Consider the following 16,788-nt stretch of genomic DNA (forward strand, 5'->3'; position numbering starts at 1 on the left):
TTGTGACAAGTTAAAAGTACTCAGAATCAGAAAAATAGAAAATGTAAAAGCATTTTATTGTTGGAAGGAAATGGTACAAATACATATTTACAAGAGCAGTACAGTGTTAGACGTTTAGGATTAATTAGGCAAATGAAAGAGCTTTTAAAAGGCCACCAGGAAATAAAAGTGTGTGAACCTCAAGGCCCTGGTTTCCTCTTGGATGATGGTTCACCCTCTCCCTCTTGTGCCTTGCGTTTCTGTGATGAAAATGTCCAATTAAAATCCAGTTTTTAATAAGAAATGTAGCTTTGTAAAACAGCTAATAATGTGTTGCATGTTAAAAACAACACACAGCCATATAAACCACATTAAAAACTTGATTTTCACAGGGGTCTTTAAATAAATAGCAGACTCAAGAGCTGTGTCTTTTGTTGCTGTACCTTGGATGTTTCAGGGCGCATCGGTCGGTTTTCAGGGCCCATTGGTTGGTTTTCAGGACGCACCAGTCTGTTTTCAGGGCGCACTGGACGGTTTTCAGGGAGCATAGGTTGGTTTTCAGGGTTCATTAGTTGGTTTGCAGTTTTTCTCATCTCATCATCCTGTTGCATAGACATTAGAATGAATTTTTAAAAACTTTTTTATTGTATTTAAATTAATCACATTTTAAATATTTAAATCTTCACAACTTTCAATACTAGTTAATTTTCCCTCAGAAATTGCTAGTATCACAAATAATTACAAAGAAGCTGCAAGTAACACATTGGGCCAGTTGTTCAAAAGTAATCTGATCGGATTTCGGCCATTGGATTGGATCAAATCTTGAAAATGGGTTGTTCAAAAGGAAAAAGGGATTCTGAAATCAGATTAGATCACGGAATCCAATCCTAGTTTTAATCTGGATCAAACCTTCAGTTTGTGTTGTTCAAAACTTGTCAATAGGATTTGGATAACTTTGATAAAAAAAAAAAAACAGGATTATCCTGATCCCAACAGGGGGTAGGATTTCAAGGTGGATTCCAGGAGGAAAATGTAGTAAAACTATAAAACTGGTCAAAAAATACAACATTTAAATCATGTAATATACATACGCATTTTTTTAAATTTTGCTCTTGATTAGTTTAAAGGTGCCTTTTCAAAAGATGAAATGTAAGTCTAAGGTGTCCCCTGAACGTGTCTGTGAAGTTTCAGCTCAAAATCCCCCATACATTTTTTTAACTGCCTATTTTGAGCCATTATTATATATGCACCGATTAAGCGTGCGGCCCCTTTAAATCTCCCGCTCCCCCGCGAGCTCTCGACAGCCTTAAACAGCAAACACAAAGTTCACACAGCTAATATAACCCTCAAAATGGATCTTTACAAAGTGTTCATCATGCATACATCGATTCCTGTGAGTATAGTATTTATTTGGATGTTAACATTTGATTCTGAATGAGTTTGAGGCTGTGCTCCGTGGCTAACGGGCTAATGCTACACTGTTGGAGAGATTTATAAAGAATGAAGTTCTGTTTATGAATTATACAGACTGCAAGTGTTTAAAAATGAAAATAGCGACGGCTCTTTTGTCTCCGTGAATACAGTAAGAAACGATGGTAACTTTAACCACATTTAACAGGACATTAGCAACATGCTAACAAAACATTTAGAAAGACAATTTACAAATATCACTAAAAATATCATGTAATCATGGATCATGTCAATTATTATTGCTCCATCTGCCATTTTTCGCTATTGTTCTTGCTTGCTTAACTAGTCTGATGATTCAGCTGTGCACATCCAGATGTTCTGCCCTTGTCTAATGCCTTGAACATGGGCTGGCATATGCAAATATTGGGGGCGTACATATTAATGATCCTGACTGTTACATTACAGTCGGTGTTATGTTGAGATTCGCCCGTTCTTCAGAGGTCTTTTAAACAAATGAGATTTATATAAGAAGGAGGAAACAATGGAGTTTGAGACTCACTGTATGTCATTTCCATGTACTGAACTCTTGTTATTCAACTATGCTGACGTAAATTCAATTTTTGAATCTAGGGCACCTTTAACTGTTAAATAAATTAGAAGTAGACATTAACCTACATATTTAGCCTTTCGGTAACCTACTGTAAAGTAAAAAAGATTTTGGTGCCATAAAACAATCCCCAAACAGCTTTAAATATCCAACAAAAATATTATATTTAATTCAAAACCCATATTCTTTCTATCAACATGTCCCTTTAGGGGCTCCGTAGAGCACTGGTAATCCAGATTTGGTAATCTGGAAAAGTGTGTATCTGGATCCAATGTTTCTTTGAAAAACCAGCACAAAAGTAAGATGGATTACCTGATCCTGGATAGCAAAACATGGAATTTAATCATTCTGATCATTCTGATCCAGATTAAACTTTTTGAACAACTGGCCCAATGAGATAAACGCGAAATTTTGAAATAGAAAAGACTGAAATAGTATTTTCTTGTAAAACATACTTTAAAAAAAAAAAAAAAAAAAACACATTTTTTTTTTAATAGTAGTTGGTGGGTTTTTCAGCACATACTTTCAACCACGGATGTTCCAGTGCATCTTCAACACTCAGACGCTTTTGAGGATCCACAACCAGGAGCTTCTTGATCAAATCTTTGGCTGAAATATAAAGTTAATATATAACTTACACTGTATGCTGTTAAGTTCAAGTATTTCGGACAATATAAACTGATATAATATACACACTATTTGACCATCACTAACCAGTTGTTTGTACAGAGCAAAGACATTACCTTCATTTGAAACCTTCGTCCACTGAGACGGGATGAAACGATAATGGCCGTTAATGATCTGCTCACGCACGGTCATGGTGGAGCACTCGGTGTTAAAGGGAGGATAACCACCCAAACTATGACAAGAGAGATACACACAGCTTTAGAAATAAATATCATACACATAATTATACTAATAAGTATTATATTAAGTTTAAATTATAGGCACAATATATACATATTATCTTTCAGGTTTTCTACATGTTTTGATCAATGAACTGACTTTCCTAATCATTCATGAATACTGCAAATGTATTTATAGAGAATTCCGTAGATTTCTTTTTGTATGCAAGTTACCATCATTTAAATAAATAGATTTAAAACAATTATTGCATCATTTACTTTCTTCCATATGACACAACAAGTGAATTCTGAGTGGTTGATTTTAATTATAATTATAATATTACTTTTTATTTTTTATTTTTTTTAAATAAAATACATAGTCTATTCAACTTTTGTACTATATTTCAGTTTTGTGTTGGAAACAGACCAAAATTGAAGCCATTTTACTCACTGGAAATCATTCATGAAACAATCATTCTTTTTTCAATTAATCATTTGATTCAATTATAAAAACTGGTCTGAATAATTTGTTCACAAATCAGACTGATCTGGTTCTCTAGTTTGACTTTTGACTTATAGCAATGATCAGTTCACTGGAGATGATGATTATCAGTGAATTACATCTTAAATTTCAGTCTGTTCCTCAAACAAAAGTCTTAAAATATAGTGTACCAGTCAAATTGGCTACATTTATGAAGCTTGACAGTGTTAGTCTTCATTCACTTTCATTATTTTATTTTAAGTATATGCTCCACATATCTGTATTTCATGTTTTGAGACGTGTTTTAGAAAGACATGAGTAAATGATAGGAATGCACAACATATATCGGCATCGGCCAACATTTTTAATGTTATCGTTATCCGTCCGATAAGAAAATTTGGCAGATATATTAAAGCCGATAAATAATGGCTTGTTTCCTTTAGCTGAGACGCTTCAGATGCGCACTGTCCACCATTATGGATTTGAAATGCTTGAAATATGATTGAAATCACTTCAAAAGGGAAAACACAGATAAGTGCAACATGTGCAGCGGAAGTCTGTCATATAGGCTACATAATATTTTAATGCGAACATTATAATTGTGTTTAGGACATGGCTTTTAATGTCGGCCAAAATTTTCAGTGCACCCCTAGTAAATGATAACAATTTTATTTAATTTTTAGGTAAACTACTCCTTTAAGAGCTTTTGAACTAATGCTGGACCCAACTGATTCATATTTAATCTCCACTAACCAGATGAACAGTAGGACCCCCAGGCTCCAATAATCTACTGCTTTTGTATATCCTACAGTCGCAGCATGTGTGAACACCTCCGGGGCGAGATATGTGGGTGTCCCACAGAGCGTCTTCATCAGGGAGGATTCCTCCAAAATCTTGGACTGATTAAAATCCGTAATCTGCAAAGCATTGAGAATTTGCATGTGTTGAGAAAGCCAGTTATCTCAGGTTCAAGACTATTTCTGTGCATCCTGTTTTAACTACAAAGACAAAGGCTTGGCTGGATCTCTGAACTTTGGAACTGCCACAGTTAAAGGAGAAGTGAAGTCAGGAACTGGTAAACACACCTTAATCAAACAGATGTCGTCATGTGAAGCCAGCAGAACATTCTCAGGTTTGAGATCTCGATGAATGATCCCATTATTGTGGAGGTACTGGGAGAATAAAAGAAAACATTTGTCATCTTTTTTCTAATAAACCTGGTATTGAACACTATGAATATTGTTGGCTCTATGACTAATTGCTTATATTTCTCCTTTGAAAGTTGTTTTGGATAAAAGCATCTGCTAAATGCATAAATGAGATGTAAAACATTTTTAAAAGTCACATGAGCCACACTCAACTCGCTAGTTACAAGGAATACACAGCAATGCTTTTCAGACAATATAAGCACATTTTTGATAAAATATATCGGTATTTGCCGATGTTAGATATTTAATATTTATATTACTTTTACCAACATCTTACTCTAATGTAAAAGAAAGAGCAACATATTATGGTAAGATGGAAGTTTTTTTTTTTATTTTTTATTAAAGTACAACAACCTTGTACATTGTGTTCATTTAAAAAACACATTTAGAGGTGTTTTACCTCCACAGCCCTGAGCATCTGATAAAAATAGAGCTTAGCGATTTCTTCCTCCAGCTGCTTCTTGGCCTTGATCCTGCCAAACAGCTCTCCTCCTTCAATACTATACACAGCACAGAGATAATGAAATAATTCATCAAAAGAATGAGAATTTTTAGCAGTCATTCTTGATTGCAAATTGTGCAGAAATCGTTCATGTAAAGAGAAAAACAATGTTTTAGCAAAACAATTAGCCTTAAGGTCTTGCTAAATAAATAAAGGTAACTGTGACTTTTTATCTCACAATTCTGACTTTTTTCCTCAGAATTGTGCTTATCTCACAATTTGGATTCATAACAACTGTTTATCTCTCAAAATCTGAAAATCAGAAAAAAAAAAAAAAAAAAATCTGAATTGCGGGACAAACTTTTTTTTTAATATCTTGAGTTTATTTCTCACAATTCTGAGAAAAAGTCAGAAATGTGAGGTTTAAACTCAGAATTGCCAGAAAAAAGTCAGAATTGTGAGGTATAAACTCAGAATTGCAAGAAAAACATCAGTATTGTGAGATATAAACTCGGAAATTCCAAGAAAAACATCAGAATTGTGAGGTATAAACTCGGAATTGAAAGAAAAAAAGTCGGAATTGGGAGATATAAAGTTGGAATTGCCAGAAAAAAGTCGGAATCGTGAGATATAAACTCGGAATTGCGAGAAAAAAGTCAGAATCGTGAGATATAAAGTCGGAATTGACAGAAAAAAGTCAGAAATGTGAGGTATAAACTCAGAATTGCCAGAAAAAAGTCCGAATTGTGAGGTATAAACTCAGAATTGCAAGAAAAACATCAGTATTGTGAGATATAAACTCGGAAATTCCAAGAAAAACATCAGAATTGTGAGGTATAAACTCGGAATTGCGAGAAAAAAGTCAGAATTGTGAGAAAAAAACTCCGAATTGCGAGAAAAAAGTCAGAATTGTGAGATAGAAACTTGGAATTGCCAGAAAAAAGTCTGAATTGTGAGATATAAACACAGAATTGCCAGAAAAAAGTCAGAATCATGAGATATAAACTCGGAATTACAAGAAAACGTCAGTATTGTGAGATATAAACTCGGAATTGCAAGAAAAACATCAGAATTGTGAGGTATAAACTCGGAATTGAAAGAAAAAAAGTCGGAATTGGGAGATATAAAGTTGGAATTGCCAGAAAAAAGTCGGAATCGTGAGATATAAACTTGGAATTGCGAGAAAAAAGTCAGAATCGTGAGATATAAACTCGGAATTGCAAGAAAAACATCAGTATTGTGAGATATAAACTCGGAAATTCCAAGAAAATAGTCAGAATCATGAGATATAAACTCGGATTTGCCAGAAAAAAGTCTGAATTGTGAGATATAAACTCGGAATTACAAAAAAACATCAGTATTGTGAGATATAAACTCGGAATTGCAAGAAAAACATCAGAATTGTGAGGTATAAACTCGGAATCAGTATTGTGAGATATAAACTCGGAATTGCAAGAAAAACATCAGAATTTTGAGGTATAAACTCGGAATTGCCAGAAAAAAAGTCGGAATCGTGAGATATAAACTCGGAATTGCCAGAAAAAAAGCCAGAACTGTGAGATAAAAACTCGGAATTGTGAAAAAAAAGTCAGAATCATGAGATATAAACTCGGAATTGCCAGAAAAAAAGCCAGAATTGTGAGATATAAACTCGGAATTGTGAAAAAAAAAAAGTCAAAATTGTGAGATATAAACTCGGAATTGCCAGAAAAAAGTCAGAATTGTGAGATATAAACACAGAATTGCCAGACAAAATGTCAGAATTGTGAGATATAAACTCGGAATTGCCAGAAAAAAGTCAGAATTGTGAAATATACACTCGGAATTGCAAGAAAAATGTCAGAATTGTGAGGTATAAACTCGGAAATGCCAGAAAAAAGTCAGAATCGTGTGTTATAAACTTGGAATTGCCAGAAAAAAGTCAGAATTGTGAGATATAAACACAGAATTGCCAGAAAAAAGTCAGAATTGTGAGATATAAACACGGAATTGCCAGACAAAATGTCAGAATTGTGAGATATAAACTCGGAATTGCAAGAAAAAAGTCAGAATTGTGAAGTATAAACTCGGAAATGCCAGAAAAAAGTCAGAATCGTGTGTTATAAACTTGGAATTGCCAGAAAAAAGTCAGAATTGTGAGATATAAACACAGAATTGCCAGAAAAAAGTCAGAATTGTGAGATATAAACTTGGAATTGCCAGAAAAAAGTCAGAATTGTGAGATATAAACTTGGAATTGCCAGAAAAAAGTCAGAATTGTGAGATATAAACACAGAATTGCCAGAAAAATGTCAGAATTGTGAGATATAAACTCGGAATTGCCAGAAAAAAGTCAGAATTGTGAGATATAAACACGGAACTGCCAGACAAAATGTCAGAATTGTGAGATATAAACTCGGAATTGCAAGAAAAATGTCAGAATTGTGAAGTATAAACTCGGAAATGCCAGAAAAAAGTCAGAATCGTGTGTTATAAACTTGGAATTGCCAGAAAAAAGTCAGAATTGTGAGATATAAACACAGAATTGCCAGAAAAATGTCAGAATTGTGAGATATAAACTTGGAATTGAGAGTCAGATGTGAGATAAAATGTCGCAATTACTTTTTAAATTTTTTTTACTCTGCGCCGGAAACAAGCTTCCATAAACAGACAAGAATATGCAGTGCTATAAAAATGTATTTCCCTCTCTAGTAACTCATGGCAAACTACTTTTAAAAGTATCTATGAATATAATACAGGTAGAAATTCTCTGTACTCAAGTAAATTCTACCTGCGAGTTCATGTTCCTAACTATTCCATAATAAAACACCACAAGGACTTACTACTCCAAAACAATGTAGTAGGACTCTTCTGTCTGATAGAAATCTTCTGTCTTGATCAGGCATGGCTGCAGAGGGGAGAAAAATAATAAGATATGAATGAGACCTTCTATCAATAGCTCTGGGTCATTTAAAAGACTAATTTATGACTTACATGATCAATTTTCTTTAAAATTTCAATTTCCCGTTCGGCATTCCGTGTGGCCGTCTGTGAAACACAAACAGAACATTTTAATATCAAACAGGTATGAGTAAACTTAAACATAAGAAACAATCCGTATTGGGCATTTCGAGTCAAATTAACCAAATTTCGAAAACTTCCCCGGCTCAAAATTTTGATATTGTTAATATTTTTTCTGTACAAAGACAAACATAAATAGTGATGAAAGCCAAAATATTAAATGTCACAGATGTATATTTACTTGTGTAAAAATGACTTTAGAAATATGCAAGCATCATTATTTAATTTTTACACAGAGATTGGTAGATCTATTAGTAAAATCTGTTGACTTTAGCAATCTTTGTTTCATTGTATGCCAACGGAGACATTTTCATGCCTGTACCTCAAGAAGTTTTAAAGATAACGTAATATCCTTTTAGATTCTGGTTCTTAACAAACTTTAATTTTGGTATCTTTATTTTAAAGGCCCTCGATGGTGCAATCCCAGAGATCTTAATGTGGCGCCATAAGTAAATTGGTAAATTGTACACATTTTGTACAATTGTACACAAAATTGTCATTTTGACCCACTCTACAAAATAGTGGATTACTTTTAATATTTTGGCTTTCATCACTATTTATGTTTGTCCTAGTACAGAATAAATATGAACAAAGTCAAAAATTTGAGCCGGGGACTAGAGGGCTGCATTGGGTTTGGGCTCCCGCGGGACCCAACGCAAATCTCGTGGGAGCAGGCGGTTTTACCTATGCTGCGTGTGTGTTACCTACAGTGTGTGTGTGGGCGGATCATGGAAGAAAGACACACAAGTCTGGGACCGCAGTCAGTCAGCAATATTCTTTTCCTTCATAGTAATATGGAGTAAGCAATGCAATGCCCAGTGATCAAATTCATTTGTTTGTTAAGTAGGCTACGTTATTTTTATTTATTTATTATTATTATTATTTATTTTCTTTTTGCAATAGCCTGTTAAGCAAGCTACTGTGAATTTGAGGCATTCTATTTATTTTATTTAGTATTTAATTTGTTTAAAGTATATCTAGTGTACTTTGTAAGTCCTATGGGTTTATTTAATAAGTTAAAGTTACTTCATATTGTGCTTTGGCTTATTTACTTAAACTGTTAACAGTTAAACTGCTTGTTTAGTTAATCGTTTGGTGAGTTTGTATGCAGTAGGTGCCGCTAGTTGTGGTTTTGTTTTAACGGTTAATGTTTTATAATGCCAATAAAAAAAATACCCAATGTTTTTATCATGTGTGGTGCTTTGGTTTTGCAGCTAATTCATCTTATTTAAACGCAATCATGTTTAAAGTCTGCTATTCTGGATGTTAACTTGAACGAATTCAGAGTGGAACACACAGGTTGCGGGAATGGGCAGTCCTGGTCAGACATTCGGCGGGAGCGGGTTATGGAAATCAGTCAGGGCTTTACCAGGGACCTCTAGTTCAGTTGACACAGAGTGACCCTATTGTGAAAAGCGCTATACATATATACAAGCACTATATGTTCATTTGCCATCACAGTGAATACAGCTGCTTCTTACCCCTATTGATGGGAAGTCATGTTTGTTTATAGTTTTCAGCGCAACTTTTTTACAGGTTTCTTTCTCAATGGCGAGCTTCACTTCTCCACAGACGCCTCTGTCAGAAAACACAAACAAGCAACGTTCAGACTGATATTCTGAACCGGATATTGGCCACATTAAAAAATGATTTGAACAGCCTAACAAAACAAACTTAGGCTAGGCTAAGGCTTGCAGAGTTTTTTTTTTTTTTTTAGGTACAACAAACTTCTAAAAACAAAAATATACAATTATCAAATAAAACAGCATTGTGCAGGAAGCTGCTGTTTATTCCTATCCCGATATTAGTCACTGTGGTAAGATATGTTGGCTAAAAACATACATGCAATATAATGAAGCTAAAAGTAACTCTACTATCATCAGAAAAACCAGTACATAAAAAGCATTCACTTACGTTCCAATCTTTCGTGCAATATGATATTTTTTGCTGAACTCTAAAGGGAGGTTTGGTTGATCATTCCCCATCTTATCTATGAACATAAAAACTGTGGAAAAACAAACAATCAATCAGAGTTCAGAATCATAGCTATATATAGCATAGCATATTTATCACTTTCAAAAACTCCTGAAGAAACTTCACCAAAATCACAAACCTTGATGTTTTTGTTCTGCAAGGGCAATAACGGAGTTATTGCTAAGAAGTCGTTGCTTCCCCTGTCCTAATTTTTCATCATCCACCCACGTGCCGTTCCCGCTGAGGTCCTCGAGGTAGACCAGATTCTCATCCTGAGCCAGCAGGGAGGTAAAACAGACCATGTTTAATGCGTAGTTATGCATGTTGTGCTGACTGACACCTGACTCCATCGCAGAAATGCACTATTCACAGTCAGCCATGATTGATTTGTTCAGCATGTGAAACTGTCCCATAACAGGGAGATTACAGAGATAAAGCAAGTCATATTTGAGCTGGCTGGCAATGCGGGGTAGATTACTTAGAAATTGTAGTCCATTACTAAATACAATTTATTTAAATTCAATTCAATTTACATTTATTTGTATAGCACTTTTCATGATACGTATCGTTTCAAAGCAGCTTTACAGAGAATGCATGTCAACATTACAATTTAGAGAATGCAGTTAGCAAATAATGTAATAATTTAGGCAATTTAATTTACAATAACTGTTAGCAGTTTAATTGAAGGTAGAAGCAATGAGCTCCTGGAAATAATGAATTGCATATTAACAATAGTAACAATTACATATTAACAATATTAACATAATTTACATGATGAAACCTGTAGTTAATAAGATAATCTATTACATTATACATTTTAGGTTATATAAACTGACTACTTTTTGATTACTTGTGTTCGTCACATTTGAATAGAATAATCTTAAACCATATTGACATAAAAATACAAAAGTTTGTTATTAACAACATGAAGTGCATTAAACATTACATTATGTCAGGGTTTTGGTAAGTTGATGTAAAGGTAATAATGAAGCCATAATTATTAATAATTCAAATAATTAACTAAAACATAAAAATGTATATGCAGTGCTATAAAATTTTCGGTGTAATTATACTCTTTATAAACATATTCTCCCTAATTCTTTCTTTATCTATTAAAGTTTCCTCTCTAAAGCCTTTCAAAAATCAAGTTTCAGAGTTTTAGTGTCAGTAATACATTAAAGTACTATATATAATGTTGAATATAATGTATAATGATGCAATGGGGAATATTTGTGGGTCCTAATAATGCCAAATGTCTAATGTTACCAGTAAAAAGTGACCTACATTATTTTGGATATATCTAGTTAGTGACAGAGTGCAAGCATACTCGTCTAAAATAATTCTGTATTTTTAGCTTCAGAATCATAAAATTTCTTTTTTCAGGTGTCTCCATTATCCTGTGCATTTGGGTTACCAGTACCAAGTCCAAGCCTATTAAAGGGATAGTTCACCCAAAAATGAAAATTTGATGTTTATTTGCTTACCCCCAGCGCATCCAAGAAGTAGATGACTTTGTTTCTTCAGTAGAACACAAATGATGATTTTTAACTCCAACCGTTGCCGTCTGTTAGTCAAATAATGCTAGTGGATGGGAACTTCTACTATAAGAGTAAATAAAACTTGCATAGACAAGTCCAAATTAAACCCTGCGGCTCGTGACGACACATTGATGTCCTAAGACATGAAACGATCGGTTTGTGCAAGAAACCAAACAGTATTTATATCATTTTTTAACTCTAATACACCACTATGTCCAACCGCGTGCAGCACTCGTTAGTAATGTCTGATCGCGCTCTGACAGCAGCAGTGATGTCTCGCTCTCATTGAAGTATATGCGGCAGACATCACTGCCGCTGTCAGAGCACGATTAGATCAAACGAATCGAGTGATGAATGCAGTTAGACATAGTGGTGTATTAAAGGTAAAAAATGATATAAATACTGTTCGGTTTCTCGCACAAACCGATCGTTTCGTGTCTTAGGACATCAACGTGTCGTCACAAGCCACAGGGTTTAATTTGGATTTGTTTATGCAAGTTTTATTTACTCTTATAGTAGATCACCATCCACTAGCATTATTTGACTGACAGACAGCAACGGTTGGAGTTAAAAATCATCATTTGTGTTCTACTGAAGAAACAAAGACACCTACATCTTGGATGCGCTGGGTGAACTATCCCTTTAAGTTCCACCCCAATGTAATACCAAATTTAGCATTTTAATCAACAGTACAGTTTTTGTTACCCTTTTTCCATATGTCTTGGAGTATCGCAATAATATTGTATCTTGATACGTATCAAATTATGACATGAGGGTATCATTACACTCCTCGTCAAGAGACATTTGATGAAAACAAGTTTAATGAATAGCCTCTTTGCCGGTCTTACCTTAAAAATCCTAAAGTGTTTCTTGCTGTATGTGTTGAAATGTGCTGATTTTTTTAAAAAGGAGTTGGAGAAAGTATAATCACATGCTCTATCCCTTCCAAAGCTATACTGGTTTTCTGTGCAATCTGGAAAATATAAAAAAGAAGCCATATTCAGTGTTGTTTTTGTTAACTAAAACTAAAATTGCTAAAATCCTTTTAGCTGAAATAAAATATGAATAAATGCTATCATAGTATATAAATAATACTTAAATAACACTGGGCATTTTAGAATGTTCAGGAGCCCTAAAACCAAACAAGCACATGATGAATACAGTAGATAAATAAAATAAAATCCCCCATTAGAGAAATGCACATACAATGTGACCAGTGTTTTAGGGGGTTTATAATCAAAAATGGGAGGCTAATGTTTATTTTAAAGCACTTAAATGCTTTTTTGTTATTGGAATACTTCACTAAGCAGATAAACTTCAGGTTACACATTTCTAATGTTATTTGTGTTATTATACACCATGTAAACAGTGCTTTGCAGATAGTTGCGTCATGTGCTTTTCTGGAGATCTACTCACCTTCATGTCATCCAAGATGTTTATGTCAAGGTTTTTGAGGAAAACATTCCAGGATTTTTCTCCATATAGTGGACTTCACTGGGGTTCAACGGGTTGAAGGTCCAAATGTCAGTTTCAGTGCAGCTTCAAAGGACTCTACATGATCCCAGACGAGGAATAAGGGTCTTATCTAGTGAAACATCTGCCATTTTCTAAAATAAAATACAAATTATATACTTTTCAACCACAAATGATCATCTTGCACTAGTTCCGTGATGCGGCACACATTATGTAATCATGTTGGAAAGGTCACTCGTGACATAGGCGGAAGTACAGGTGAAAAACTGTTTTTGTAAAGGCTGTCGACTTAGTCTTTGCACATTCACTTTGTAGACACTGGATCGGTACTTCCGCCTACATCATGTGTGACCTTTCCAACACGATTATATAATGCGTGGCACATCGCAGAGCAGTGCAAGATGAGCATTTGTGGTTAAAAAGTATAAATTTCCATTTTTTTTTGTAAAATGACTGATCGTTTCACTAGATAAGACCCTTATTGCTCGTCTGGGATCATGTAGAGACCTTTGAAGCTGCACTGAAACTGACATTTGGACCTTCAACCTGTTGAAACCTGTTGAAGTCCACTATATGGAGTAATGGAGAAAAATCCTGGAATGTTTTCCTCAAAAACCCTAATTTATTTTCGACTGAAGAAAGAAAGACACAAACATATTGGATGACATGGGGGTGAGTAAATTATCAGGAAATTTTAATTTTGAAATGAACTAATCTTTTAACTTGCAATTCTGAGAAAAAAAACAAATTGAATTTGTAAGAGATAAACTTGCTTGTGAGAAAAAAAAAAAAAAAAAAAAAACTAACTTTGAGATAGTCGCAATCACTGTGGCATTAAAAAAAGAACTGAAGATGAAATGAAATTTTTGATGAAAAAAATCAGTTTACATCTCACAATTACAAGTTTATAACTTGCAGTTACAAGATATAAACTTGTCACAATTGTGAGAAAAAAAGTCAGAATTGTGAGATAAAATGTATTTTTTTATTTTGTGGTGGAAACAAGCTTCCACAGTTATTCATGATACCACTCCTGTCCTACTCAAAAATACTTTATAAATACATAAATATAATGCTTTAAAATTTATGTTTGCACTTCATAGCACTGACATTATTCAGTCTCTTAAAGTGAGGAGGACAATACACTTAACTGAGCACACTGAATCCTTGCATCAGGGGAATGATCCGGCCCCACACCTGAGGCTGGGCTTCCTCCTGGTCTTCAGGAATAGATTGGAGTTCTTGTACAGGTAATGTATCCACAGAACTTAGAGTTCCTGATCCTGAGGAAGAGCCCTGGCTTGACGATGTTGGGGCGGATGAGGAGCTGGATCCAGGTTGGGATTGGGTTTGTGTTTGGGACTGGCTCTGGGACTGTGATTGACCACTCGGTCCAGGTTCGTCAGACATGATGTTTTTCACTCTGGAAGAACAGACAGCAAAATGAACAAAATGCCAACAACAGTCTAAAACTCAGAGTTTGATTAAAGCCCAAAACAATAAATTCACTTAATTCTGCACAATACATTTCAACAGTTTCTGAAACCTTTTGCAGCGTCGCTGGTTCTGGAAGTTTTTTTCCATTAATTTTTCCCATAGGGATTTTTTTTTTTAAATTCTTAAATTTTTTGTTAAAGAGTTACAAGCCATGAACCAACCCAATTAACTACGAAATGAATCATAACATTACAAATTTTGATTTGAAGCAAAAAAGTTTTTGAAAATCTGACAAAATGATAAAAGGTACAAGACTTAATGGTTTTAGTGAGGGAAACAACTACAATCCCATGAAGCACTGCAAAAAGCATAATTAAATTAAAAATAATGGAGAAATATAACTTCTCATGTACAAATGTTGATATATATATATATATATATATATAGCACAATATGCATTTATATACAAATATTTAAGTATTTTAAAAGCTTAGAGAGATAGACTCGATTACATCATTCGCAGTGCTTCATGCGAGTAGGTGGAGCTAAGGAGCTATTTTGGTTCATGTTGCTTTTTCAGCTCACTGATTGGTTTAATTTTCTGTACAGCATCATGGTTAATGTAGTTTTTCCACTAGGAATTCTGCTGTTAAATAAGATTATTTAAAAAAAATTATGAAGGGTGACAGCTTCAGCAGAGGCAAATCGATCAACAACCTCGTGTCTCACAGGAAGTCTGTCTTTAAAGGTTTAAAAGTTATCATTCAAAATCAGTTTCCTTATGGAGAAAATGAATGGAGTTTTTACTTTTGGAACCCAACTGTTGAACTCTATACACACTGTGCATGATAAACGTTTCAAACAGTATATTCATATAACATTTTTGTTGTTAACATGTTGCATGTAATTTCTAGTCGTTTGTGAATTGAAAAGTATGTTTAAAAAAATGACGAGCCCAAACAATTTTCTGCCAATTAAATATCATCAGAGCATGTTAGAAAAAAAAAATCATTATAGAAATTGCCATGATTTTTTCAAGCCTATAATCATGCTTTAAAAATGTCCTTATATTTCCAGGTTTCCTATAACACAGATATGTGCACTGTATACTAATTACTACTATACTAGTGTATTATTTTGAACATAATCCAAGTCATTTTGCAGTGCTTCATGGCTTGAGAAGTTTTGTTGACTCATATTTTATGCTTTATATTCTAGTTTCAACAGATAAAAAAAGAACATCACAATTTTTACCTACAGTAATCCCAATTACTAGAGGATGTTTAAGGTGTTCAATGCATCATATCACATATTTTTCACATTTATCACATATAATCATATTTTTTTTTGCAATGACCCTTCCACATAACCCAAATGTGAAAGTGCACATTTCACGAGCAACACTTTCACTGAGAACATAAAAATTGGCCTCAAATTAAATTCCAATTAATTTCCCTGTAAATAATCTCTCTCATACGTTGCCTTTTTCTTTATATTTAAAGTATAACAACAAACGACCTTATATGATGTTACTAGAATAATCATTTCTCCTAGATTGCAGGAGAGTACCTGTGATTTTATCAAGGTCAAGTGATTGACACATTATAGACAGATGTGCATTAATGATGTGCTTTTAAGGAATTTAACTGCTTTTACATCATGTGACCTTTCAAAGTTCAATTTCTGAAAGGTCGGATGAATTTTATGCACCACCGAAACTAATGCAATCAGATGAAACTCGGCACGGAAACAGATTGATGAGGCAAGTAATTAAACAATACCTGTATATTTACTGCGGATAAAGTCTCTTTAGTTACTTTTGCTGGTTCAAATGTGCATTATTTTATGACAGCACGCAAATACAGTGCAAATAATAGCTAACGTTACACTGTAAAGCACTTAAGGAGGCACGAGCGAAAGAGGAAACTGTTGCTTGTTTTCAGCAGAAATATTCATTGATAGAACATCCACATGTCCGTCAGAACATCAAACGATGTTTTTTCATTTCTGATCGTAATGCATACCTTAATACAGTCCTCTTTTGAAAAGTAAGTAGTAAGTGGGATGGTTACGCGCCAGGCCACGTGAACCGCTCATCAAATCTGCCGGGAAAAGCCACTCGTTTCCATCCACGAACTTCCCATAACATCATTCAGCCAATCAGAAGCGAGAGTAAAGGCTCATGGGAAATGTAGTTTATAAACATTCCAACGTTCCATTTGATTAAAATAAAGAACACATACAAGAGTAATAGATATCATTCAAGATAGATACAATTCAGAAAATATAACAAGAAAATAAATGCGTCGTAAAACAAATAGGGTATAAAAAAGG

At 34.1% G+C, this 16,788-nt stretch overlaps 1 protein-coding gene across 1 annotated transcript; it reads right to left on the bottom strand.

The window, feature by feature from the left end:
* Window positions 1-64: 64 nt before the first annotated feature.
* Window positions 65-16,579, bottom strand: chek2 (checkpoint kinase 2). The gene is made up of 15 exons (XM_067407378.1): window positions 16,479-16,579; window positions 14,169-14,440; window positions 12,393-12,517; window positions 10,146-10,278; window positions 9,947-10,037; window positions 9,514-9,610; window positions 7,946-7,999; window positions 7,795-7,859; window positions 4,931-5,030; window positions 4,408-4,494; window positions 4,076-4,239; window positions 2,740-2,855; window positions 2,520-2,605; window positions 423-581; window positions 65-239 (listed from the first exon to the last, which is right to left on the bottom strand). Exons 2-15 carry the CDS (start codon window positions 14,425-14,427, stop codon window positions 180-182), a joined length of 1,596 nt encoding a protein of 531 aa, XP_067263479.1. The 5' UTR covers window positions 14,428-14,440; window positions 16,479-16,579; the 3' UTR covers window positions 65-179.
* Window positions 16,580-16,788: the final 209 nt, after the last annotated feature.

Source organism: Chanodichthys erythropterus, chromosome 13 (assembly GCF_024489055.1).
Source record: "Chanodichthys erythropterus isolate Z2021 chromosome 13, ASM2448905v1, whole genome shotgun sequence".
Lineage (NCBI taxonomy): Eukaryota > Metazoa > Chordata > Actinopteri > Cypriniformes > Xenocyprididae > Chanodichthys > Chanodichthys erythropterus.

Bases quoted from the DNA above. Each gene is read 5' to 3' on its own strand.
- chek2 (XM_067407378.1), bottom strand. From the start codon at position 14,427: ATGTCTGACGAACCTGGACCGAGTGGTCAATCACAGTCCCAGAGCCAG. The intron at 12,518-14,168 runs GTTAAGTGTATT...TATATTTTCCAG, and splicing joins GCAAGGATTCAGTGTGCTCA to ATTGCACAGAAAACCAGTAT. The intron at 4,495-4,930 runs GTAAAACACCTC...TTATTCTCCCAG, and splicing joins AGATGCTCAGGGCTGTGGAG to TACCTCCACAATAATGGGAT.